This window comes from Sminthopsis crassicaudata, chromosome 1 (genome assembly GCF_048593235.1).
Source record: "Sminthopsis crassicaudata isolate SCR6 chromosome 1, ASM4859323v1, whole genome shotgun sequence".
In the NCBI taxonomy this organism is placed as follows: Eukaryota; Metazoa; Chordata; class Mammalia; order Dasyuromorphia; family Dasyuridae; genus Sminthopsis; species Sminthopsis crassicaudata.
This window is the reverse complement of record NC_133617.1, coordinates 669,111,800-669,138,924: the sequence shown is the minus strand read 5'-3', so window position 1 is coordinate 669,138,924 and position 27,125 is coordinate 669,111,800. Positions and strand designations below refer to the sequence as shown.

Below are 27,125 nucleotides of genomic sequence, written 5' to 3'. Positions count from 1 at the left end.
CGCGGCGTAGCAAGACGCCGCCGTTCTCGCTCTTGGCCCGGACCTAAGCGAGCGCGTGCGTGCGTGATGTCTGACGCCGCGGGCACGCCTCCCGCGCTCCTGCGCCGTGACGCAGCGGGCGGGTTTATATTGGCGCCACCGAGCTTCCTTCGGCCTCTGCGGGAGAAGCACCGACCCCACGCGGCTCTAGTCGGCTCTCCCGCCAACCCGGCCCACCTCCTCTCCCCATCCCCGTCCCGTCCCCGCCATGGCAGACTATCTTATCAGTGGCGGCACTTGTTACGTCCCAGACGATGGACTCACGGCGCAGCAACTCTTCAACTGCGGAGATGGGCTCACGTACAAGTGAGGGAGGGCTTCGGGCGCGACCTCCGGGGCTGGGGGAGGAAAGGCCGAGGCCGGGGCCGGCAGAGGAGGAGGGCGCCAGCGGGCGGGCAGGAGGCGGCGGGCAGCCTTTGGCTGATGCCCCCGGCGGGCGTCAGCAGGCTCATGTCAGAGCCCGGACCGCGGCGAGGGGTGGGGGGGAGGCGCCTTCCCGTGCGGGGCTGTGAGGGAAGGAGGCGGTGGCTGGAATTTCAGGCCTAAAATATCTCTTCTCCGGGCACATGGAGCTGTCAGTCGCTAGCCCTGGGCCAGGTCTGATGACCTCAGAGGAAAGGGACAGCACAACCCTGTGGGTGCAGGCGGGGAGGGGGGAGGGGGGCAAGGCTGAAGTCCTTCCCCTGCCGTCTCCTTACAGTGACTTCCTCATCCTCCCGGGCTACATAGACTTCACGGCAGACCAAGTAGTAAGTGGGACCCCAAACCCCGCACCTTGGGGGGAGGGATAGAGCGCTCTCAGGTGGGACCCCTGCTGGGCGGGCACGGGCTCTTCCCCCAGGCTGGCCTGGCTCACCGTCCTGAGCGGAGCCTCCTCTGTCCCCAGGACCTCACTTCAGCACTTACCAAGAGGATCACCCTGAAGACCCCCCTTGTTTCATCTCCAATGGACACAGTCACGGAGGCTGGAATGGCCATCGCCATGGCGGTGAGTCTCGGCAGGGCAGAGCAGGAAAGGCCGCGGGCGGGTCTGCAGGGTCCAGACTGATGCCCTCCGTGCTTCTCCACAGCTCACAGGGGGCATTGGCTTTATCCATCACAACTGCACCCCAGAATTCCAGGCCAATGAAGTCCGCAAAGTGAAGGTCAGTGGGGCAGGACTCTTGTTCACAGGTGCACCTGGAAGTCTTCTTTGTTTTAATGCTCGGGGGCTCCAGAGAGCTAATAAAGCTCCATGGCAAGAGGCTCATTCCAGCCATGGATGGGGGCGGGGCTGGTATAGTCTGAGGCTGGATATTTGGGCATTTCTCATTTTCAACATCTGGTGTTCTGCCTTCTAGAAATATGAGCAGGGCTTCATCACTGACCCTGTGGTCCTGAGCCCCAAAGATCGAGTCCGAGATGTGTTTGAAGCCAAGGCAAGGCATGGCTTCTGTGGCATTCCCATCACAGACAATGGCAAGATGGGCAGTCGCCTGGTGGGCATCATCTCCTCTCGAGACATTGACTTTCTCAAGGAGGAGGAGCATGACCGGCTCCTGGGCGAGGTGGGTTGCTGCTCCTTGGGCTAAAGCATCTTGTCTTTCTGTAGATCCCCCAGGGGTAGACTGGATATAATCACACCCTTCATAAGGCCCCAGTGTAGAGTCTGGGACAACTTGGGTTGAAATCCTAATATTTGTTACTTTTTAGTTACACGACTCAGAACAAGTCATCTTATTTCTGAACCTCAGCTTCTGTGTAAAATGGAGATAACATTTTCTGCTAGACAGAATTGTAAATTTCAAAGTCCTGTAGAAATGGAATCTCTCTGTTATTCTGGGGATTTGAGTATATGGTGAGCATTATTGACTAGAGTATCTGAACTGGGGGGAACTAAAGGAGAAGAGTGGTCAGGAGCCTCTTCCCTGTCACTGGGCAGCTGAGATCAATGTCCCTGTTTCATCAGATCATGACTAGGCGGGAGGATCTCGTGGTAGCTCCTGCGGGAGTCACGCTAAAGGAAGCCAATGAAATCTTGCAGCGGAGCAAGAAAGGTGAGGATGGGGTAACTGGTGACAGGGACTGCCAGGGAGACTCCATTTGTTCCTTAACAGTGTTGCTTCCATTGTTCCCCAGGTAAGTTACCCATTGTGAATGAGGATGATGAGCTAGTAGCCATCATTGCACGCACGGACCTGAAGAAGAATCGGGACTACCCCCTGGCATCCAAGGACACCAAGAAGCAGCTTTTGTGCGGAGCAGCCATCGGCACTCACGAGGACGACAAGTATCGGCTTGACTTGCTGGCTCAGGCTGGTGTCGATGTAGTTGTGCTGGTGAGCAGGGAAGAGGAAGGGAAGAACTGGGACCTACCTGGCTGCTTTGATAGCTGCAGTTGCCAGAAGTAAATGTGCCAATTCTCCTTCCACATCTTAGGACTCTTCCCAAGGAAACTCCATTTTCCAAATTAACATGATCAAGTACATCAAGGAGAAATACAACAATCTCCAGGTTATCGGTGGCAATGGTGAGGCTGGGGGGGGGGGGGGCAGCAGTCAAGCCTTCTGGGGGGCAGTCCTTTCTCCCTGGACCCAGTGCTGGGAGCCCCAGTGATTTGAACTTGGCCTGGGGGGGCTCAGATTCTTTCCATTCCTGGGTTTCTGGGTAAATCGGGAACTTGGTGGGGCCCTCCTTATCTGAAGGATCCTGAGCTACTTGCCTCCATGGGGCTTTAGGGAAGCCCCACTCTGAGGCACTTATATCTCTCCTCTGCAGTGGTGACGGCTGCACAGGCTAAAAACCTTATTGATGCAGGAGTGGACGCCCTGAGAGTTGGCATGGGCAGTGGCTCCATCTGCATTACACAGGAAGGTGAGAGGAGCTCTTCTTGTGGTGCCCCCAACATCCCCAGGGTAGCAGGGGGATTTCTCCAGGAGTTTTCCCTCAAGGAGGAGTGCCCACACTGGTCAGCTAATCAGGTGGCTGAGGTCTCCTGTGCCCAGGTTCTGCCTGGCCATAGCCCAGATGTCAGGGGCCTGAAGTCCCACTTAAAGCAAGGGGGATTCTAGAGAGGGATGGGCACCAGGCCATACTCCTGGGTGTATGTAGTGCATAGCAGCTTCCTCTGCCCAGTAACTTTCTGACCCTGCTCCCTGCCAGGCCTGGCCTCGCTCCTGCTCGCCTTTGCTCAGCTCTGCTCTTCTCTTTCTAAACTGTGGTCTGTTTGTTTTGTTTAGTGGCTCCCAAGATCCCTCCAGACATAAAGTCCCACAGCCCTAAATGCCCTTCTACTGTCACGGGCACCTATAGTAAGTCCGGCCTGGCCGGCCCAGGCCCCCTGGCTGATCACTGCCCGGCTGCTTGGTTGACTTTGTAGCTGTAGCTCCCTGGGTTTGTGGCGCTGACAATGTGTGTTGGGGGGAGGGGTACTCATTGATAAGCAGGAAATCTGCCTAGGGCTCCCCTTAGATGGAAGCCCTAGGACCCTTCCCCCTCTCCTATGCGCCCCTATCTAAAAGGGAGGAACTCACTGGCAACTTCTCCACAACCACCATTGTCTGAAGTCTGACCTAGAGCCCCATTCTGCTTATTTCCATTGACTAGGTAGGAACAGGATCCTTTCCTCCCTCTGGCTTTCTCTCCTCTCCCTCCCTCCCTCCCTCCCTCCCTTCCTTCCTTCTTTCCAACAAACCCTGGCTAAGCTGCCATCTTGCCTAAGCTCCTACAGAGGGAAAGCCCCAGGTGTGGGTAGAGCTGGCTTCAAAGGGAGGGTTCTGTAATTTAGGCTTTTGCCTGCTGTGTGACCATTAACCTGCACAGTCTCCGTCCTGTCCCATGGTCACTGACAGAGCTTGCCTACTGGTGAAGGACTGCATGTACCTATGGCCACCCTATAACCAGAGCCTGGTGGGAGCCAAGGTTGGGGATCTGATAGGAGCAATAGTGGGACTTCACTCATTGCCTGTTTGATTATTCTGTCTCTGCATAAGAGGGTACAGTAAGCACCTACTCATTAGTGAGAAGGTCCACCCCATTTCCTCAGCCCCACTCTTAATGAAGGGTACTTGGATAACTTAAGTCTGGCTGTAGGGTTGCTATTCCCACACATCTTCCCAACTGAACTGACCCTGTTTTCTCTGTCTCCTCATTTAGTGCTGGCATGTGGGCGGCCTCAGGCGACAGCTGTGTACAAGGTCTCAGAATATGCTCGGCGCTTTGGTGTCCCCGTCATTGCTGATGGTGGCATCCAGAACGTGGGTCACATTGCCAAGGCTCTGGCTCTTGGAGCTTCCACAGGTAGGCACCCTGGGTCTGAAGTGAAAAGGGCATCTGGCTTAAAAGCCAAACTTGGACTTCTCTTCTACAAATTTCAATTTCTCTGTTTCTCTTATAAATAAGAAGCTTTTGACTAGGGTTTTTCCTGCCTTAAATCCTCTGTGGATCAGATAGGCAGGGGGATGCCTAGAAAAGGCTTGGATCAGACCTGAAGACACACAGCCCTCACTCCACTGTGCCTCTATGTGCCCTGGGGACAGGAAGTCCATGCTAAGCAGAGGCTCTCTCCCCACAGTGATGATGGGCTCTCTGTTGGCGGCCACCACGGAGGCCCCAGGCGAGTACTTCTTCTCTGATGGAATCCGGTTAAAGAAATATCGGGGTATGGGCTCCCTTGACGCCATGGACAAGAACCTGGGCAGCCAGAACCGTTACTTCAGGTGAGGGGGGCAAAGGACCAGCTCCACCCCCAAAACTGAGGGCTTTTCAGGAAACAAGTGTCCTTGTGGGCTTTGGCTTTGCACCTTGTGGTCAGGGCCTAGTGACTGCCCTTTAGGGTTTCAGTGGAGAGAAGTTGGTGTGAAAGGAAAGAGCCGATTCTGTGTTTGCTTTTCTGATGGCTCTTGGCCAACCTTAGTTTGTGATGGGAAGACAAGAATCCTGGTCTGTGCCAGTGTAGCCTCCACCTGTGTTGTGGGGTGGATGGCTGAACCCTCCCAGCTCTGCCTCTTTCTCCCACAGTGAAGCAGACAAGATCAAAGTAGCTCAAGGAGTGTCCGGGGCCGTGCAGGACAAAGGGTCCATCCACAAGTTTGTCCCCTACTTGATTGCTGGCATCCAGCACTCCTGCCAAGATATTGGTGCCAAGAGTCTAACTCAAGTCAGGTAAGAAGAGTGGGGCTTGGCCCTTCCTTGGCAAAACCACCTCACTCGAGGCTTGTGGGGAAGGGAGGGTGTGGAGGCTGCTCTGACTGACTCTCTCATTCTTCAGAGCCATGATGTATTCAGGGGAACTGAAATTTGAGAAGAGGACGTCATCTGCTCAGGTGGAAGGTGGTGTCCACGGCCTCCATTCGTAAGTATCCCAGATTACATCCAACCCCCATTGGGCCGCTAGTTACATTCCCCCTGTCTTCTTCACTGTCTGTTTCTTCTTGCCCACAGGTATGAAAAGCGGCTCTTCTGAGAAGTGGCCTTGTTTGCTTTTACTGCCTCTCACCTCTCTCCCTCTCTAGGTTTTTCAATAAAAAAGCTGGATATAGTGGTCTGTGGCCTTGTTGTGTGGAGTGAAGGGAAAGGAAGGGAGCAGGAGCCAGGCTAGCAAATACTGGGCAGTTGCCACCATCTCATCTCTGGGATTTCACTGTGTTTCTACCAGCCCCCTGCAGTCCAGAAAGAAGAAGGCTGCTGTGTGTAAACCCAATGTCCATTAAACATCTATTAGGCACATAAAAAGACAGGCCCTGCCTTCCAGGAGCCTCAGTCTAACGGGGGAAACAACACAACTGGTGGTGGGGGTAGGGTGCAAGGGGGGCTACTTTGTTGGCGTGCAGCTGAAACAAGGCCGGGAAGCAGAAGCAAAATGGAGAGACCTACATCTCTACATCTTCAGGCTGTGTTTAGCCTGAAGGAGAAGAGGGTGATGTTTGCTGTAGGGTAGTAGGGATCATGCTTGTGCTGTTTGGTTGAGGGCAGGACAAGGAACAGTGGGGAATGTTACAGATTTCTACTGCATGTAAAGAAGAAGAACCAAATCATGAAGAACTGAAGTAAGGTGTGCCAAGAGGCAGTGGGCTCCCCTTCATCCTCTACAGCTTCACACAGGCTGAGCAACCTCCTGCTGACAAGGAACTAACAAGCAGGCCCACTGAGAAGTGTCCGTTTCAAGTGCCCAGCATGAGGTGCTGACGACAAATCTGGGGCACGAGGATGGTGGAATAGAACCAATCTTCCTTCTGCAGGGGGGTGTGCCACCTGATATGACCACACAGGTGAAGCAGGAGGGAGGACAGGGAGCCAGGCTATGGGAAGGCTTAAGAAGTGGGAGAGGCAATGAGTTCAGAGTCATTTGAAAGACTGAAAATAGGAGGCAGTGGGATTTAAAGAATCTTTTAAGAATTGACTAGTGGGTGTGCTGGATTTGGGGCACAGCAGAAGCCACAAAGGGGTGGGGTGGGGACACAGGTTGGCATGTAAGAACTCAAAGGAAAGGAGTAAGGCTGCCAAAGGACACCAGCTGTGCCACTGAGACTGGAGCATTTCCAGAGAAGAAAGGCCAAGTGATGGCCAGGTGACTTGGGCACCCTCATCAGTCTGTCTCTTCCTTCCATCTATGCCTTGGGCAGGGCACAACTACCCCACAAACTACCTCATGTTCATTTGACCATCTTCCACCTCTCAGAAGTCAGTGTGACCTTGAGCCTGTGGTTTCATAAGCTAGTCTAGTCAGAGAGGGTCTCCAACTTGCCTCCTATTGCTCTCTTATATGTTGATTTTTTTTTTTTTATTTTTTTCTGAGGCTGGGGTTAAGTGACTTGCCCAGGGTCACACAACTAGGAAGTGTTAAGTGTCTGAAACCACATTTGAACTCGGGTCCTCCTGAATTCAAGGCTGGTCCTCTATCCATTGCGCCCCTACCTGCCCCCTCATATGCAAGATCTGACTTCAGAAGCAGTTTTGCTTCAGGGATAAAAGAAAACCTAATTTCAAATCTTGCCTCTAGCATACTGCCTGTTGGACCCTAGACTGTTAGAGCAAAGTTGGCACAAAAGCAATCATCTTACTAGTGGAGCCAAGGCCTTCTAGCTTGTGCCTCAGCTGGGATCCCCTGTGCCGATTCCTTCTCTGCCCCCTGCCCGTCTTCCCAGGCCTCCTATTAGACCAGGAGTTCTTGGCTTTTTGATATGTGAGATCCCCTTCACAGCCTTGTGAAACCTGTGGATCCCTTCTTAGACACATTTGTTGTTACCTGGAAAATGCTTCATTTCAATTAGACATTTTATTTTTCTATCCAAATTTACATCATATCCCCTAAAAGTTATAGATCCCATTAACCTAGCTTCTGACCCATACCCCTCCTCCATTTATTTATACCTAGAAAAAGCTGCCTGCTACTCTTTTTTTAAAACTATAATCTTGTTTCTGAGCTTTCAGTGAAAACTTCTCTCCCCTATTCTAAAAATTAGTGATTCCTTATTATCTAGACTCATACTACTTAGCCCCCCCCCCATCTTATCTTTTTAGACAAATTGGCCTTAGTGTTTCCAACACCTGGCTCTCCTCTTTGGTTTGACTGAAGACATCTAAAATTTGTGCTTTATTTCCATTTCTTACTACCTGAGCCTTTCCCCAACCAACGACCACCTGTCTTTATCCCCCAAACCTATTTAAATCTCTCCTGTTTATCCCATGTCTCCTACCTGTTGGGAAGGATCTTGACAGTGAGAACCTCCACTTTTATGTATCACTGATGACTCAGAGGGTTCCCAGCATGTACAGAAGTATTTAATGAATTCCTGTTGACTAATTGCAATTGGCCGTAGGGCTTAATATTTCCTGGTGTTCTGGCCTGGCTCCAGTTGGAGGACATCCTGGCAAACGAAATTACTTGGAGCTGATATGAGAACATGATGCTGCTCTGGGTTCCCAAACTAGACTTTGAGCAGTTGCCTCCAAAACAGTAATTCTCAGAATCCCAGAGGTGTCTGGTCAAAACTGGAAGGACCTGCTTTGATGGGGGGGAGGGGCAAAAAATTTTTTTCTTGGCCACCAAGCAATGATTGGATGAGGACAGAGTTAACAGGATTTATTCAATACTGACCCTTGCAAAACCTGTTCCAAATTTTTCCCTTCCCAGATGGCAGGTAGTTCAAAACATGTTAAATATGCTAACGTATATGTTAAATCTAATAGATGTATACATATTTATATAGTTCTCTTTTGCAAAAAAAATCAGATCAAGAAGGAAAAAAAAAAAAAGCTGAGAAAGGGAAAAAAATGCAAGCAAGTAAGAGTGAGAATGCTATGTTCTGTTCCACACTCAATTCCCACAGTCCCCTCTCTCTGAGTATAGATGGCTGTGTTCATCACTAAACAAGTGGAACTGGTTTGAATCATCGCAGTGTTGAAGAGAGAAGGGCTCTGTTTTTCCAATCAGTATCCCCAAAGCTTCTTGGGTAATCTAGGGCTATTTATTATAAGAGAAGGAAGAGAACAGCCTCCCAGAGATACCTAACAACCAACAAGGGAGATTAGGAACAGTTTATTCCACGTGTGAGGGCAGAGCTGCAGCAGGTGAGCCTCCAGGGGGGGGGATGAGGGCAGCACCAGCTATCCGGCCCTCATTGCACAGGAAGTTGAAGGTGGCGCAGGCATTGGGCTGCAAGAGAGAAACCAAGAGTGAATTCCAAGGAGCCTCAGTTTTAGCTTCCATGGGAAGCTGGTAGTCTGGTCTGGGTGAAGAGGCTGGCAGAGACTGCCCAGATTGCTCACCGTGTCCTGGATCTCAACAGCAATTCCACGCTTCCTCATAGCCTTCAAAATCTCGGGCTGCAGCTTTTCCATGTGATCGCCAGTGCCCACCACCACAATTTCTGCCGGGAAGGACAAGTCATTAGGAGAGGGGAGGGGACTAATGTTCCATTTCTGATGTGACTTCTCTGTCCTTATGACATAAACTTCAGCCTCTCAATTTCCTAAAGGAAGATGATCATTACAGATGACAAAGGAGCTATATCTGGTATCAGGAGGACTCGTTCAAATATAACCTCAGCCTTGGTAGCTGTGTGACCCTGGAGTAGTCACTTAACCCTGTCTCCCACAGTTTCTTTTGTAAAATGGGGATGCTAATGGCACCTACCTCCTAAGAAGGTTGTGAGGATACAATGAGACAACATCTTTTAAGCATTTTTCAAATCTCAAAGCACTATATTAGTACTTATTGTAGTTGTTCAGTTGTAATCCTAAAAACCTTTAAAATGGACATTTTGGGGAAAGGTTATCTGTCTTTAAATGAGGTAGCCTTCAGATTGCCACCCAGAAGCATCATCCTCAGAGTGGGGCTCAGCCCTCCTTTGTGGGGTAGGATGGGGTGGCCTTACCAATTCGAGGCTCCAACATCCAGAAAAGGGAGAAACTCTCTTCTGTGATGTCCCGATGGCTCCCCACCTACCCGAGAAGGGAAAGAAGTTGGGTTAATAATGCCCCTGGGTAGTTTACTCCCTCCTCAGACTCCTTCAGTGTTGCCTGTATCTGTGCCCAGGTCATTCTCACACTACAAAACCCAACACGGACCCTGCCATGTCCCTAAGCTCCATATCTTCCTGCTCATGCCAATCTAAAAAGGGCCGCCTAGCCTACCCTTGCTGCCTTCACTTCATTGTTTCAGCCAGAACCCAGACACCTGCCTCCGACACTTGGCTGACTCTAGCTACCCAAGATGTGGGCTATGTAAATACCGCAAAGTCCAATGACTTTTTCTCAGCTGTCATCTTGTTGAACTCCCATACTCTCTTCCCCTTCCATTACAGCGACTTGGTACCATTCCTTAGTCTCCTTCATGTGATTATCCATCCCTTGACCATTAAATGAGTCTCCTAAGACTCTGTTCTAGGCTCCCTTCTCTCTCTATTGTCTCTTGATGATCTCATCAGCTCCCAGGGATTCAATTCATATTTCTATATAAATAGATCCTCTCTCCTGTCCTAAAAACAACTATCTGCTGAATATTTTTTTGGAAATCCCTTAAGTATTTCAAATTAAGCATGTTCAAAATTCACCAAAAATTTGTATGGCAGTTCTTTTGTGACATCAAAAAACTAAGTGAAGGAGTGCTCATCAATTGAGAAATGGCTTAACAAATGATGGCATATGAATGTAATGTAATATTATTGTGCTCAAAGAAATTATGAAGGGGATAGCTTCAGAGAAATCTGGAAGACTTAAGTGCAATAAGGAGAACCTGAATAACTATTTAGATAGTAACCATACTTTGAAAGATCTGCTCCAAACAATAACCAATCATGATTACAGAGGACTCATGATAAAACATTATCCACCTTCTGACACAGAGATGGACTCGGTGCAGAATGAGACACTTATCTTTTTGGACTTGGCCGATGCATGGATTTGTTTTCCTTGCCTATATTTGTTACAAACCATGTTTTTTGTTTTGTTTTGTTTTTTGCTGAGGTAATTGGGGTTAAGTGACTTTGCCCAGGGCCACACAGCTAGGAAGTGTTACGTGTCTGAGGCCAAACTTGAACTCAGGTCCTCCTGACTGCAGGGCTGATGCTCTATCCATTGCACCACCTAGCTGCTGCATGTTTTCTTTTTCAATGGAAGAGGGAGAGATCCCTCTAGGATAATATATAGATTCTTCAGCTTAGCATTTAAAGCCAGGCCACTTTCTGGCTTACTTAATAGTACTCCCCTTCACACACAAACTGATTTTCTTGTTACCTCCTGAACTTCACATGGCATCTTCCAAAAGTAGAAAAGTATTAATTGCAGAAGCTGTTTTATTTCTAGTTCTGTATTTGCAGTGGCTTACACACTGTAGGCCCTGGGTAATACTTCAGGAGCCTCATAGGAAGGGAGAACTATGACCTGGGTTTTGGGTGTTGGGAACAGGAGAACAGATTTTGTGTGTCATTTTAGGCAGGGAGAAAGATAAAGGACTTACATTCCACTGCATGACAGAGTGGGGGACCAAGGCACAGGGCCCCACAATGCGGTTGCCATTGACAGTAAAGCCCCGGGGGCTGTAGGTGTCTATGTACATAATGTGGGGTGAATCTTTCTCCAGCAAGGTGATAGTGGTCTTCTGGAATAACTCATCATCCACAGGGGTCAAGTGGTGGCTCCTTTGTGACAGCCTGCATGGAGAGATACACAGAAGTAGCCCAGAGAGAAGTGGGAAGGGACAGTAGGGAATCTCAGGGGAAGGTGTAAGTGGGATGGGAAGGGTACAAAGTGGAAGGGGGGACTCAAGAGAGCAGCAAAGTTTGAGGCTCACAGAGGCAGACTTGGAGGATGAAGGGATTGTGAAGGTCAGTCAATAAAAACATTACTGTGGCAGAGGGAGAATGGAATTATGAAGGTTGTCACATGTGGAACCAAGCATTTACAGCTTTTATGAGAAAAAGATTAAATCTGTATAAGAAGTGAAGGAGTTTGGGAGGTACAAAAATTGGAAGGGTTGAGACTGAATTTAAAAGAGTAAAAATTTGGAAAAACTTGGGAGTTAAGGGAAGCTAAAAGAAAAGAAGAGTTAGATCTGAAAGCTATGGATCCAAAGTTAAGTAAGAAAAAGATTTTCCTACTAAAAGAAAAAAAACGTTTGAAGAGAACAAGGTTGCAGGGTCAGGAGGCCCGAGAATGAAATCGGCAAGGCAGTAAAGCAAAAAGGACAAAGGAGGCAGAGTTATTATATAGAAGTTCTCTCTAACAAAGTAGAAAGGAATCCCAACACTAGAGCTACCAGGAATGATAGTCAGAAAAATCTCTTTCCAAGTATGACAGATTCATCAGAAGTAGCTGAGAAACTGCCTTGCCCTAAATTGAGAAATCTTAGACAAGAAACTGAAGACCATAAAAGCAGAGGCTGAATTCTCCTCACTACTACCTACTGAAGGCAAGGGATGCAAAACAAAAACAATTATTGTACATCGAATTCTAAATGGCGGCTTAAAATACAGACATGACAAGAAAACTTGAGTTAGATGGCAGAGTAGGAATACAGCCTTGCCCTCCTATACAATTACTCCACAAAGATAGAAGAAACAGACTAAACAAAGTCTCAATCAGGAAATCCAATTAAAAAATCATTTTCTCAGCCTGAATTGGCACTGAGAAGTTTCAGGACACTGAGGATGGGTCTGGCAAGGAGAGGTCCCAGATCTGATGCAGAGGGCCTTGGTTTTGTGTTGGCAGCAGGAATAGAAACTAAATAGCAGTTCATTGCTTACTGCTCATTCTCGCCAGTTCTCAGATCACAGATTCAGGGGGGATGATGAGGGGACATATGTGAAGTGGTGGCCGGTCCAGGGCAAGAACTGTCACAGGTTCTGGATGTATAATGAGTACAGAGCAAGTACAGCACAAGCAACAGCTGTATGGTCTGCCCTGGACCCTGGCTCTTGGCCTATCACAAAATCCAAAGTCAGAAATTAAGTCTGAAAGTGAACAAACAAAAGGAATCCCATTATAAAGAATTACTGTGGTGACAGGGACACATTTGACAAACTCAGGAGAATGGAATAACTCCGAAATATCTCTAAGCAAAGCCTCAAATAAAAACAGTTCAGGGATAAATTCAGTTAGTATTCCTGGAAGAGATAAAGCAGAAATAAAAAAATGTAAAAAAAAAATAATAAAAAAAGCTAAAAGATTTTTATCAATGAAATAAGAGCAACTTTCTAGAACTGGACTAGGGGGGAAATGGAAAAGAAATGAGAAAAGGACTGGAAAGAAAATTAACAACCTGACACAAAAAATGTACCTTTTGAAAATAAGGATGGTCCAAATAGAAAAAAAAAATTTTATACTAGATTACAAAAAATATTAAAATTTAAAAACTGGAAAAAATAGAAATGCAAAGTATCTTATACCTAAAAACACTAACCTGGAAAACAGAGAGAAATAATTTGAGAATCATTGAAAACCAAAACAAAATACCTTAAACTTCATATTTAGAAAAAAAATTAGGAATTTTTTTTAAGGAGCCTAGACTTCACATTTCAGGAAATCATAAAAGAAAAATTTCCAATTAACTTAGAACCAGAGAGAAATATGAAAATAGAAAAGATTATATTAATCAATTCCAGAAGAAAATATCCAAAAGAAAAACTTCCAGAATCCAGAGTTTGCAGATTAATGAAAAAATTCAGTTACTAAGGAGTTAGGATTTTAAAAGATTTTGCAGTACCATGGTAAAAGCATAGAGCCTAGCAAATGACATTCTGGAAGACAAAAGATGTAAGTTTACAACCAAAAATAACTTGGCCAGCAAAACTGGGTGTAATTCTACAAGGAGCAAAATACATCTTTTAAGAAGTAGAAGACTTTCAAGCACTCTTGACAAGAATACCAGAACTGAATATAAATTTTGAAATACAAACACAGGAAGCAACATAACTATAAGTGAGCAAGGGACTAAACAAAGATGGACTGGTTACATTTCACATATAGAATGATGAAATTCTCTTAGAACTCTAATATTATCAGGGACAATAGTCAATGATCATGGGGACCTGAGAGTTGCCCAGTTCTGTCTGGATCATATTAAAGGGAGGGGGAGAGGAATTTATTAGTTTGGAGAGGAGGGACAGGAGAGAAAGGAAATTCTCCTACATAATTGAGGCATATAAGCAAAAGTCTATTTAAAGAAGAAGGAAGGAGGTCCATATATCAAATAAAACTGCAATCTCATCTAAAAATAGTCAAATACGAAGACAAACATACAGTTGGATGTAGAAATATCATCCAACAGGTTGCTAACCTTGAGTCATTTCAGGTATGTCCAACTCTTTGTGACCTTATTTGGATTTTCTTGGCAAAGATACTGCAGTGGTTCACCATTTCCTTTTCCAGCTCATTTTATAAATGATGAACTGAGGCAAACAAGGTTTGCTCAGTCATATTAACTGGTAAGTGTCTGTATGAGGCCAGATTTGAACTTGGGAGATAAAAACAACTATTTTTAGACTAGGTTCTCTAACCACTGAGTTGCCCTACTGAAAAGATTAACAAGACAGAAAAGAAAAAAATAAAAAGGAGCAATAAAAGAGAGAACTGATTAAAGGTAGGATTTATCTTAAAATAAATTTTCAAAAAGGGCAAGTAATAGAAAAAGATAAGTATAAAACAATGAGAAGTAAAATGCAAAATAAGCATAATGGGTAATGAATGGGATGAGCTGATCAATGAAAGGGAAGAAGTTAATAGAATAGAAAGAAGAAGGCTTCAGAAGAAGATTCTTCGAAGATAGTGGAGTAGATTGGTAAATTTCAAGCATTCCAGATTTCCACCACAAACAGAACAAATTTGCATCTCAGGATGAATGAACATAATGTGGTGAAAAATCAAGAAGACTTAGGCAGAACAGGATTCTCCTGATAAAAACAGAGAAAGACCCTGGACTGGAATTAATCTCTCTGAAGTACAGGATACCTCCAGAGTAGCTCTGCAGAAACATCTAGTGGAGGCCCCCTGGTGAGGATAGAGGCAGTGGGCATGGACGCCACTGGCTGTGGGCACTTGCAGAAGGCTGAAGCTCTTGGTTTGGGGTTCCTGCTCAGAGTGGAGAGCTGAAGGGAAGCTTGAGATACTATCCTCCCACTTAACGATTAGAGATGCTTACACTAATCTATTATTTAAAAAAAAAAAAATGTGTCAGCAAAGAACAAAGAATCCCACCATTGAAACATATTATGGGAAGATCAGAGTTCATCTTCAGAGGACATTTTATTTAAGAAAAAAAAAAAGCTCCTACTCCAAAAAAGTAATGTGAAATGGCTCCCTGGCCAGGGATAATTTATAACATTTAAAAAAGCATTCAAAATCGAATGAGAGACACTGAGGGAAAAAAACCATCCAAGAAAAACAAGCTTGTGAAAAAAAGGTTAACTAACTAGAAAAAGACATATAGAGCCTCAAAGATGAAAATAATTCTTTGAACATTAGAGTTGGGCAAGGCAAGCCAGTGAAGCTATGAGAGACCAAGAAATAATGAAACAAATTATAAAGAATGAGAAAATAGAACAGAATGTGGAAAATGACAGATCTGGAGAACAGATTAATAAGAGAAAACATAAGAATAAATGGACTGCCAGAAAATTGTGACCAATAAGAGAACATACAATAATGAAGGAAATAATCCAAGAAAATTGTCCTTGCATGTTAGAATATGAAGGGAAAGAAGAAATAGAAAAAATCCACTAGTTACCACCTCAAGGATATCCTTTGTGGGAAACACACAGGAATATTATTGCCAAATTTCAAAACCCTGAGATCAAAGAAAATTTTGCAAGAAACAAGAAAAAAAATTAAAAAATGCTAGAGCTACAATTAGAAGTATCAGCAGCTACAATAAAAGATTGCAGGTCCTGAAATCATATGTACCAACAATCAAAAGAACTAGGCCTGTGGCTAAAAATATCATCTCTAACAAAATGATAGGGCTCACAGTTCTGAAAACCTATTCACATTGGGAATGGGTTAAACAGGCAACACTACATATGAAGGGTATAATACCTTCCAAAATCTATAAGGAAATAAGGAAAGAGGGATGGGCAGATGGGGAGCAAAGGAAAGGAAGAAAAGAGAGGGATCCTTGGGTGGGGGAAGGTTAAGTAATAGCAAGGTAAGTTATGGAGCAGAATTTAATTAGAGTCAGTAGGGATAGTAAAGACATGTGTTGTGTCAAAATGTTTGTAGCAGCCCTTTTTGTAGTGGTAAGAACTGGAAACTGAGTGGATACCCATCAGTTGGAGAATGGCTGAATAAGTTATGATATATGAATGTTATAGAATGTCATTGTTCTATAAGAAATGACCAGCAGAATCATTTCAGAGAAGTTTGAAGAGACTTACATGAACTGATGCTAAGTGAATCATAAACAGCAACAAGATTATATGACAATTAATTCTGATAGAAGTGGTTCTTTTCAACAACTAGTTGATTCAGGCCAGTTTTAATGGTTTTGAGATGGAGAAAGCCATCTGCACCCAAAGAGAGGGCTGTGATAACTGAGTGTGGATCACAATATATTTTCACCTTTTTTTTTTGTTATTTCCTTGCATTTTGTTTTTTCTCATTTATTTTTCTTTTTGTTTTGATTTTTCTTAGGCAATATGCTAATTGTGGAAATATGTATAGAAGAAATGCACATGTTTAACAAACATTGGATTACTTACTGTGTAGGGGAGGGAATAGAGGGAAGAGAGAGAGAAAAAAAATTTTGGAACACAAGTTTTTCCAAGGATGAAAATTGAAGACTATCTATGCATGTGTTTTGAAAATAAAAAGCTTCAGTAAAAAAAAGGGGAAATGTGTTTATACATAAATATATATTTTCTTAACTGTAGTTCACTTGGGGATGGTGGTCGGGAATGAAAGGGTAGAAAAAGAATAAAGTAAATAAGGTGCACAGAATTTACAAGTAAAAAAAAAAAGACACTCATGAGAATAATTTCCTCTACTAATATATATACTTTATTGATCTGGTAACTTGTTATTATATATTTTGAATTCTCCCTAATATTCTTCTGGGAACATAACAATGTTTTCTTTTGTTTTGTATTTTCTGTTTATTCTGTTCTTCTTACTGTTTTTTCTAATAAAATAAATCTTTTAAGAAGCAGAAGGTAACAATGTATTGTTTATAAGATAAACAGTGAAACAGAAAAATACACACAAAGCTTTTAAAAGGCCTCAAGCAAAATTTATTCTACTTCAAATGAAGTAAAAAAGGCAGTAGTAGCAATCCTGTTGTGAGATAAATCAACAGCAAAAACAAACTCATTTAAATAAATAAGGGAACTGCATTTTTCTGAATGGTAACAAAAAATAAGTTAATATTAAAATTAGTCACACATGCAGAAAATGGCATTGCATCTAAATACAAAGAAGGTTAGATGGTAAAACTAGAAGTTTATAATCTTTAAAGGTTCTGATAAAGGTTTCATTTCCAAAATATAGAAAGAATTGACTCAAATTTATAAGAAATCAAGCCATTCTCCAATTGATAAATAGTCAAAGGATATAGACAATTTTCAGATAATGAAACTATTTCTACTCATGAAAAGATACTCCAAATCATTAGTGATCAGAGAAATGCAAATTAAGACAACTCTGAGATACCACTACACACCTGTCAGATTGTCTTAAGATAATGATAAATATTGGAGGGGATGTGGGGAAACTGGGACACTGATGCATTGTTGGTGCAATTGTGAATACATCCAACCATTCTGGAGAACAATTTGGAACTATGCTCAAAAAGCTGTCAAACTGGGCTTACATCCCAAAGAGATCTTTTTTTTTTTTTTTTAATAGTTTTTATTTACCAGATATATGCATGGCTAATTTTACAACATTGACAATTGCCAAACCTTTTGTTCTAATTTTTCCCCTCTTCCCCCCCCCCCCCCGCCCAGATGGCAGGTTGACCAATACATATTAAATATGTTAAGGTATAAATTAAATACATGTATACATGTCCAAACAGTTGTTTTGCTGTACAAAAAGAATCGGACTTCGAAATAGTGTACAATTAGCCTGTGAAGAAAATCCAAAATTCAGGCGGACAAAAATAGAGGAATTGGGAATTCTATGTAATGGTTGATAGTCATATCCCAGAGTTCTTTCGCTGGGTGTAGCTGGTTCAGTTCATTACTGCTCTATTGGAACTGATTTGGTTCATCTCATTGAGAGGGCCTCGTCCATCAGAATTGATCATCATATAGTATTGTTGTTGAAGTATATAATGATCTCCTGGTCCTGCTCATTTCACTCAGCATCAGTTCATGTAAGTTTCTCCAGACTTTTCTGAAATCATCGTGCTGGTCATTTGTTACAGAACAATAATATTCCATAATATTCATATACCACAATTTATTCATCCATTCTCCAATTGATGGGCATCCACTCCGTTTCCAGTTTCTGGCCACTACAAAGAGGGCTGCCACAAACATTCTTGCACCTACAGGTCCCTTTCCCTTCTTTAAGATCTCTGGGATATAAGTCCAGTAGTAATACTGCTGGGTCAAAGGGTATGCACAGTTTGATAACTTTTTGAGCATAGTTCCAAATTGCTCTCCAGAATGGCTGGATATATTCACATTTCCACCAACAATGCATCAGTGTCCCTGTTTTCCCACATCCCCTCCAACATTCAGCATTATCTTTCCCTGTCATTTTAGCCAATCTGACAGGTGTATAGTGGTAGCTCAAGTTGTCTTAATTTGCATTTCTCTAATAAATAATGACTTGGAGCATCTTTTCATATGACTAGAAATAGTTTCAATTTCTTCATCTGAGAATTGTCTATCCATAGCCTTTGACCATTCATCAACTGGAGATTGGCTTGATTTCTTATAAATTAGAGTCACTTCTCTATATATTTTGGAAATGAGGCTTTTATCAGAACCTTTGACTGTAAAAATGTTTTCCCAGTTTATTGTTTCCCTTCTAATCTTATCTACATTAGTTTTGTTTGTACAAAAACTTTTCAATTTGATATAATCAAAGTTTTCTACTTTGTGATCAATAATGATCTCTAGTTTTTCTTTGGACATAAATTCATTTCCCTTCCATAGGTCTGAGAGGTAAACTATCCTATGTTCCTCTAATTTATTTATAATCTCATTCTTTATTCCTAGGTCATGAACCCATTTTGACTTGACCCAAAGAGATCTTAAAGAAGGGAAAGGAACCTGTATGTGCAAGAATGTTTGTGGCAGCTCTTTTCATAGTGGCTAGAAACTGGAAACTGAATGGATGCCCATCAATTGGAGAATTGTTGGGTAAATTGTGGTATATGAATGTTATGGAGTTTTATTGTTCTGTACAATACTATATCAGGATGAATTCTAATGGACGTGGCTATCTTTGGCAATGAGAGGATCCAAATCAGTTCCAATTGATCAATAATGAACAGAATCAGCTACACCTAGCGAAAGAACACTGGGAAATGAATGTGGACCACAACATAGCATTTACAGTCTTTCTGTTATTGTTTGCTTGCATTTTTGTTTTTCTTCCCAGGTTATTTTTACTTTCTAAATCCAATTTTTCTTATATAGCAAGACAACTATATAAATGTGTATACATATATTGTATTTAACATATACTTCAACATATTTAATATGTATGGGACAATCTGCAATCTAAGGGAGGGGATGGAAGGAAGGAGGGAAAAAGTTGGAACAGAAGTTTTTGCAAAGGTCAGTGTTGAAAAATTAGCCATGCATTATGGTATATGAATGTTATGGAATATTATTGTTCTGTAAGAAATGACCAACAGGAGGAATACAGAGAGGCTTGGAGAGACATCAACTGATGCTGAGTGAAATGAGCAGAACCAGGAGATCATTATACACTTCAACAATGATACTGTATGAGGATGTATTCTGATGGAAGTGGAAATCTTCAACATAAAGAAGAGCTAATCGAATTCCAATTGATCAATGATGGACAGAATCAGCTACATCCAGAAAAGGAACACTGGGAAAAGTTTACACTGTGAGCATTGTTTTTTTTGTTTTGTTTTCTCTTCCCAGATTATTTTTACCTTTCGAATACAATCCTTCCTTTGCAACAACAACAACAACAAAATTCGGTTCTGCACATATATATTGTACTTAAGATATAACTGTAAAATATTTAATATGTATGGGAATGCCCACCATCCAGGGGAGGGGGTGGAAGAAAGGAGGGGAAAAACTCGGAACAGAAGGGAGTACAAGGGATAATGTTGTAAAAAAAAAAATTACCTATGCATATGTACTGCTAAAGAAAATGTTATAATTATAAAAATTAATTTTAAAAAATACTTAATAAAAAATAAAAAATATATAAAAAAAAGAAAAATTACCCATGCAAAATGAGTGTGAACCACTGCATAGAATTCCCAATCCCTCTATTTTTGTCCGCCTGAATTTTTTATTTCCTTCATAGTTTAATCGTATACTATTTCAAAATCCAATTCTTTTTGTGCAGCAAAATAACTGTATGGGCATATATAAATATATTGTATTTAACATATATTTTAACATATTTGACATGTATTGGTCTACCTGCCATCTGGGGGAAGGGGTGGGGGAAAGGAGGGGAAAAATTGGAACAAATAGTTTTGCAATTGTCAATGCTGAAAAATTACCTATGCATATATCTTGTAAATAAAAAGCTATAATTTAAAAAAAATTACCCATGCATATGTTTTGTTAATAAAAAGCTATAACAAAAAGAGAGAGAGAGAGAGAAAACTAGAAGTTTATGTGGTAAATAGTTTTGTTTAGTAAATCATTGGGAAGACACCTCAATTGACCATTGTCAGGTCTAAATAATTTTAGATAAATCAAATAGAGTTACAAGTATATTCTAACACTATATGAACTATTAGAAAAAAGAAAAAGAGATCCAACCAAATTTCTGTTTTGATGTAAATCATTTTAATAGCTAAATCAGGGAGAAAAAATAATGAAATAAAACTATAGATCAATATCCTTAATAATGTTGATGCAAATAAATATAACATTAGCAAACAGACTAAAGTAATATGACTAAGTTGTATTTATACCAGGCATGCAGGACTGAGTCAATAATGGGAATACTGAATATAATAATTACCAGGAAAAAACCTATATGATTTTATCTAAAGATGTAAAATTTTTGAGAAGATGCCATATCTATTTCTTTTAAAAAACACTAGAAGATCTAGGAATAAATGGAACTTTTCTTAATGTAATAAATAATATTTATCTAAGAGCAAGAGCTAGCATTATATTTAATGGGGATAAACTAGAGTTCTTTCCATTAAGATCAGAGGTAAAGCAAGAATGTTTCTTCTTACCACTGCTATTCAATAAAATACTTAGAAATGTTACCTTTATCAACAATGAAAGAAAAAGATATTGAAGAACAAATATATGCAAAGAGAAAACAAAATTATCACTTTTTAATTGATTTAGAGAATGCTGGAGAATCAACTAAAAAACTAATTTAAACAACAACTTCAGTAAATCTGCAGGATATAAACTCACATTAGCATTAAAATCTAGTAGGAAGTTAGAAATCTCATTTGAAATTGCTGCAGAAAGTATAAAATAATTGGGAATCTATTTGCAAAGACACAAACAACCGCATGAACACAGCTACAAAAAACTTTTTACACCAAGACATCTAAATAATTTGGGCAACATTAACAGCTTATGTTAAGCCGTGGTGAAATAATAAAAACACCAATTTACCCAAATGTATTTGCTTATTCAGTGCTATACCAGTCAAACTACTAAAGGATTACTTTGTACAGAAAAAGAAAATAATAACGGGTTAGTTGGAGGAATAAAACTTGGTCAAGAAATCTCAATGGAATTTTTTTAAAAAGCAGCAAGAAATGAGCTTAGGAGTACCAGATGTCAAACCATACTACAAAGCAGTAACCATTTGATATTTGTTGTGAACGAAAGAGATGGTCTAATGCAACAGACCACACATAGCTTATACCTAAGCAAAAGGCTATGACAGCCTAGTGTTTTATAAACCCAGAGTTTCCAGCTATTGAGCTATAAACTTGTCAGTAAAAACTGTTGAGAAAACAGGGAAACAGTTTGGCCAGACGTAGATGGAGACCCACATGTCACAGGGCACACAAAGCTAAGTCCCAAATGGATAGAGGATCTAGTAATAAAGGGCAACCTCAAGGATTAGAGGAGGAAGAAAGGAACCACTTGTTAAGACTCATGGAGAGAAGAAAGGGGATCAAATAAGTTACTTTGGAGGGGAGGGAACTAAAGCCTCTTACAGGCCACTGCTTGCAGAATTACCCGCCTCTGTAGAAGCAGAAACTGTTAGTATAAAAGCTGCTAAAAAGCAATAGATGATTCCCCGATAAAGGAAAAGGAGGGATAAGTCATCTGGATAACAGTGCAGTGCATAAGGGCCGGACAAAGCCAGCTCGCACGTGGGGAGGATCACTTCTCAGGGTTAATGGAGGTACTAAGTACCAAAAGGGGAAATGGGAAATTATTGCCAAAGATAAAGTTCTAGCCAACAAGACCTTGGGGCACAGGTGGCGCTTTCCTGGCAGCTGCTCTTCGGCCTCGAGGCAAAAGTGGTAGCTAAACAGCTGGGGAGCCTCTGCTTGTGGGATGGGAACCTGCCTGCTGCGCCGGCGGCCCAGGCCGGGAGTGTGGCGCGCTATGGGTCTCGGGGAGCGGATCAGCCAGCTCTCTGCCTCCTGAGACACTCAGAACACAGCCCGGGACAAGGAAGGAATTCGTTCTCCTAGACCATCCACATTTTAACAAAGCCTGTTTTTCTCGCTTTCTCAAAGGAGGGAGGAATGAGAGTTGAGATGGAGAAAATGGTCATCTGATTATGAAATTTAATTTTGAAAAAAGTGCTTTAAACCGAAAAGGAAGGGGAGGGAGAGAAGTGCTGAGGCAGCGAGGCCCACAGGCGCTGGGTGCAGTGTAGAAGGAGCAGCAGTAGACATGCTCAGAAATTCACAGAAGGGATCGAGGGGAGCAGCGAGCAATGAAAGGCACAGATTCTACCCCTCACATAGCAGCCCGGAGGGGCTTGGTAAGAGTCGGGGGTCCGAAGCGTCCGCAAGGCTGCACTGGCTTCCAGGGTGGAGTACACGGAGTCAGGGGGACAAATGCCGTCAGGGCCACTACATATGGGCTCGGCAGTGCCGTAGCCGAAGGCCTCTGTGACTAGGGAAGATTGAGGGTCACTGAGGGCATATGTGGTTTCAAGGTTGGGGATCCATGACGTCAGGGCCAATACAAGTGTTGGAAACATGCAGGATTCATTGAGGTAAAAATAGTGAGAGCCACGGGACACACGTGGTGTTAGGATAGGGAGCACACCCAGTGTCGGGGTCAAGGGGGCAGTAAAGTCAGGGTCACCACGGGGCCACGCCCAACGTCCGGGTCACGTGGGTTCGCGGGAAGCTCGGGGCCGGGTTCACCCAGGGTTCTCGAAGTGTGGGATCAGCTAGAAGGTCACTAGTTGAGGGATAAAAGGAGGATCTCCTCACCACCAAGAAGTCGGTCTCAGCACGGGCAGGGAGCGCGTCAATCCCCGGAGCGCAGCGGTTGCGAAGGCAGCCATGGGCGCGTGGACAGGCCCCAGATCGGGACTCGCCGGCACCGGCGCTAGGAGGGGCCTCAGGTCCTTGGCCGAGGCGGAGCAGAAGGACCTGCGCCCCCTGTCTGTTGGGCGGATTGCCGCGAGCCGCGGAGGGAGGGCCGGGCCTCCCGGCCTCGGGTCCGCCCTCTCCTTAGGCCCCGCCCAATTCGGTCCTCCCCTCTGTCTGGGTATCTAACCCTCGGATCCCGCCCCATCTGTCCTCCCCGCCCCTTACTCCCGGCTCGGTTCCGCCGCTAGAGGTTTCTGGCGTCTCTGGAAAGCCCCCAAACTCCCCAGGGGTTGGTACCTTTCCCACTCCTGCTGTCGGGGCCCTCGGCGCCTCAGGGACGTGGGCGTTGGGAGACCCTGTGGTCTGTGCTCCTGCTCGGGTTTCTCGCTGGGGAAGGTGGGCACCTGCCTGCTCGACCCCACCAGGCCCCAGGGCATTGTTCAGCCAGCCGGGCGCCACCCGAACCCTCCCCTGCTCAGGTGTCTCTGCCACACCACTCCCGAGTGCTCCCGCAGGCCTTCGGCCGGACATCTGGATCCCTTCTCCGGCGCTGGATGGAAAAGAGGGGAGACCAGCGGGGGTGGAGGCAGCGTCTGCCAGCCTCGAGAGAAACTCCAGCAAGGCCCGGTGCTTCGGTTTCCAAAGCTATAAAAATGCTTTTCGGCTCAGAATCGTAAAGGAGAGAGGGGGGTGAAACGTGTACACACCCCTCCGAAATTTACAAAGGCCTGTCAGTCACTTGGAAGGATTAGGTTAGCTCTGCTTGGCACCAGAGGGGAAAAAAGGGATACGAGTGGAACTTGCTGAAAGTCTATTTTAGGCTTAATTTAAGGAAAACTCTAGAAATACAATTACTATTATCCCAAAGTAGAATGGGTTGCCAAGGAAGGAAGGCCTCTCATTGAGGACCAAGGCTGAATAGCCATTTGCCAGATTTGTTGTAAAGGCACTTTTTTTCAGGTTAATAAGGCCAGTAAGAAACCTTCCGACTTGAAATTCGAAGAAACCTTAGTTGGCAGTCTGAAAAAAATGAGGGCTTCATGAAGGGGCTGGATCCTGTTGGGCCACAAAGACTGAAGAGAAGAGGAAGCAGTATGGCATAGTAGAACTAGAAAGCTCACTTCTGAGTCAGAAGACCTGATCTGAAATCTTGCCTCAGTCACTTAAATCTGTGTGATCTTTCTCAAAAATTGTTTCCTCAAATGAAGTGAGAATTGGCCTAGACTGCTCTGTCAAGTTCCATTATGGACAGCTTAGGTTTTTTTTTTTTGTTTTGTTTTAAGTATTTAATAAATTCAGTGCATGTGGTCGTAGAAAAATGAAATGACTGAGGAAACCTGGGCCTGTGCTTCCAAACCAAACATTGATTTATTAAGCAATGCATGCCAATTTTATAACATATAGGAACCAGGCCTCCTCAGTTTGGCACTGTTTGGACTCTAATACAGGGGAGATAGATTTTTATGCATTAAAAGAAAGCAACAGGATGTAAACCTAGTATAAGATTAGGTGATCTAATTTCTAATTGGAAGAAAGATTAGGGGGTTTTCTGCACAAATGGGTGCAATTCTCTGAAATTAGAAAAATGTGCCCTACTCCACCCTCTCTACCTTTCTCCTGTGCCGCCCCCCCCCCCCCATGTCTATATTCAGCCAAAGGAACAGGAAACAGTAACAGATTAACAAGTATTGGGCATGTTTTCAAAGATGTGTGAGTCACTTGAGATGTGTAATTGTGAAAAAACATATCAATCTTGGGATCTCATAGGTTTCTGGTCAGTATAACCTATGTCCTTAGTTAAAGATCTCTAAGCAACAGTCTAGGTGGCCTACCTTTCTAGCCGTAAAGGGCTAGGTTCAAACAATGCAATAAAATTTTCTGACACATTGTACACGATGACATGATTATGGACAAGTGTGATTGACTTGACTCTTTAATAATGAAGTGAATTGAAGCAGTTCCAATAGATGTGATAGAAAGTGCCATCCATATTCAGAGAAAAGCATAGTATTTTCACCTTTTTGTTTGCTTAGGTTTCTTTTTCTTTTTTCCTTTTTTGATCTAAATTTTTTTGTGCAGCATTTTTAATATGGAAATATTTTTTAAATTGCACCTGTTTAACCTATATTAGATTGCTGTTTTGGGTAGAGAAGAGAGGGGAATAGAGGGAGAAAAATTTGGAACACAAGATTTTGCAAAGGGTGAATGGTGAAAAATACTTTTGCATGTATTTGGAAAAATAAAATACTATTATTAAATAAAGTATACCCACAAGACAGAAATTGGACTAGACGTATAATTAAAAAGGGAACTGAACTAGATCCAGAATTGAGTCACAAGACTGAATCAGTGTGGATCACTCAATTCCCACATTCCTATTAGTTGTAAAACTATCCACTACTTCCCTGTGAATCAGCTTAACTAATGAAGTATACTTAGATAAATACAAAATGTGTATGTATAGAGTAGATGGAAAGGCTGAAGAGAATAGCATGATGTTAGGATGATGAATCAATGCATGGTTATAGAGGCCTTTGAATGCCAGAATCAGAAGTTCAGACAATCACAATGTTAAAGAGGGATCTTGATAGGCCATCCTTTCATTTGTAAAGGAGGAAACGCAGATCTTTGTCCCCTGTTCTAGAAAAGAACCATGACATCAAGGTGATGCCTGACATGAGTTATATTGAAGAGAGGGAGGGCTGTGCAATGTCAACCTGCCACACTTTCTCCTCCAGAGTTGTCTAGGTCCAATGGCCAGATGTACATCAGGACAACTGGAGATGGCCCTGGGTGTAGTGGGAGACCTTGGCCTTTTTAAAAACAAATAGTCCATTGCCCCAAGATTTGAGTAAATTTATATAAGTGAAGGAGATAGAGCCAAAACACAAACTCGTCTTCTGATTTCAAATTCAGTGGTATTCCTAGTGTATTAACACCAACAGAGCTACCAAAGGTGAAATTTTCTGAATGAAGGAGTGGTGCATTGCCTATCTGCTCACTGTATCTCACCAGCACTTAATGGCCCTCCATTCAGGAATAAAGACTTAAGGTCAGGATAAGGGGTTTAGCTTCGGCCTCTTGGAAGATGAACTTTGGTCCAGTCAGGAACTAGCAGTTACAAGGACAGCTGAGAGCCTCAAAGGTACCACTCGATGCTGATGGTCAACACTGGTTCTGAGGTCACAAGAGTGCCTGCCCATCAAAGCAGGTCCCATCAAAATGCGATGGCCCAGCTATTAACAATAGTAAGCACTGAAATTGAGGGACTCGGGAGAAGTTGAGTGGGTTGGTACTGTGGGAAAGGAGCCGAGGACAAGAGTACAGAAGAGGGAAGAGGGGACCTGAACACCTGTAACCTGGCTTTGTCCCATGGCAGAAAGAAGACCTGGATAATCCGATCAGTTTTCAGGTATCAAGTTCCCCAAGAAGCACCAGCTGTGGGAGGAGGGAAGGGGAGGGGCCCTGAGGAGGAGCCCTGGGCCAGGGCCAAAGTCCTTTTTTATTTCTAGCACCTGAAATGTTTCTCTGTGGACAAAATTCCTATTTTTGCTTCCAAACTCCATCTAAAGACCCCTCGTTCTGTGCCTTTCTCCTAGTGAGGTATGATATGCTCCTACCACTGGAGTCGTTACTGTACTAGTAATTAATAGGAGTTATACTATAACAGCAATGTTCATATCCACTTGCACTTCTAGAGTGATTCTTAAAGTACTTTGCCTACAACAGTTCAGAAAGATTAGTGCAAATTTTATTCTCTCTTTTGAAAAGGAGCAAACTTAGAGCTGAAAAGGTAAAGTTAGAAGAGCCACAGAGCTAAGTGGATTCAAGAGTAGGCTCTTAAGTTCTAAGCTTTTCCCATTCTCACCATTGCTTCTCACCCTAAGGTGTCCCTTTCCCATCTCTCTGATCCCTAATTTAATATGTGCACTACCACTCCCACCTCCCACAATTTTCCACT

The 27,125-nt window shown here is 43.4% G+C and overlaps 2 protein-coding genes and 1 long non-coding RNA gene across 4 annotated transcripts; 2 read left to right on the top strand and 1 right to left on the bottom strand.

Annotated features, from left to right (window-relative positions):
- Nucleotides 1-71: 71 nt before the first annotated feature.
- Nucleotides 72-5,755, top strand: IMPDH2 (inosine monophosphate dehydrogenase 2). 2 transcript variants are annotated; one of them, XM_074283236.1, is made up of 14 exons: nucleotides 72-345; nucleotides 740-788; nucleotides 926-1,027; nucleotides 1,110-1,184; nucleotides 1,380-1,586; nucleotides 1,988-2,075; nucleotides 2,158-2,357; nucleotides 2,458-2,548; nucleotides 2,797-2,892; nucleotides 4,174-4,317; nucleotides 4,592-4,736; nucleotides 5,038-5,181; nucleotides 5,288-5,371; nucleotides 5,532-5,755. In XM_074283236.1, the coding sequence occupies exons 1-14, from the start codon at nucleotides 248-250 to the stop codon at nucleotides 5,584-5,586; spliced, it is 1,578 nt and encodes a 525-aa protein (XP_074139337.1). In that variant the 5' UTR covers nucleotides 72-247; the 3' UTR covers nucleotides 5,587-5,755. The 2 variants fall into 2 exon arrangements, with proteins under 2 accessions (XP_074139337.1, XP_074139338.1); XM_074283237.1 differs by having other exon boundaries at nucleotides 5,461-5,557.
- Nucleotides 5,756-8,075: 2,320 nt separating this feature from the next.
- Nucleotides 8,076-24,500, bottom strand: NDUFAF3 (NADH:ubiquinone oxidoreductase complex assembly factor 3). Its single transcript, XM_074283238.1, has 5 exons — nucleotides 23,063-24,500; nucleotides 10,979-11,171; nucleotides 9,396-9,462; nucleotides 8,788-8,888; nucleotides 8,076-8,674 (listed from the first exon to the last, which is right to left on the bottom strand). Exons 1-5 carry the CDS (start codon nucleotides 23,134-23,136, stop codon nucleotides 8,558-8,560), a joined length of 552 nt encoding a protein of 183 aa, XP_074139339.1. The 5' UTR covers nucleotides 23,137-24,500; the 3' UTR covers nucleotides 8,076-8,557.
- LOC141551521 (uncharacterized) lies at nucleotides 23,072-25,066 on the top strand. The gene is made up of 2 exons (XR_012484891.1): nucleotides 23,072-23,890; nucleotides 24,125-25,066. It is a non-coding gene; the product is annotated as an uncharacterized LOC141551521 (long non-coding RNA).
- The last annotated feature ends 2,059 nt before the right edge of the window (nucleotides 25,067-27,125 follow it).

Bases quoted from the DNA above. Each gene is read 5' to 3' on its own strand.
- IMPDH2 (XM_074283236.1), top strand. From the start codon at position 248: ATGGCAGACTATCTTATCAGTGGCGGCACTTGTTACGTCCCAGACGAT. The intron at 1,028-1,109 runs GTGAGTCTCGGC...GCTTCTCCACAG, and splicing joins GAATGGCCATCGCCATGGCG to CTCACAGGGGGCATTGGCTT. The intron at 2,076-2,157 runs GTGAGGATGGGG...ATTGTTCCCCAG, and splicing joins CTTGCAGCGGAGCAAGAAAG to GTAAGTTACCCATTGTGAAT.
- NDUFAF3 (XM_074283238.1), bottom strand. From the start codon at position 23,136: ATGGCTGCCTTCGCAACCGCTGCGCTCCGGGGATTGACGCGCTCCCTG. The intron at 8,889-9,395 runs GTAAGGCCACCC...CCTTCCCGGCAG, and splicing joins GATGTTGGAGCCTCGAATTG to AAATTGTGGTGGTGGGCACT. The intron at 8,675-8,787 runs GTGAGCAATCTG...TCTCTCTTGCAG, and splicing joins CTGTTGAGATCCAGGACACG to CCCAATGCCTGCGCCACCTT.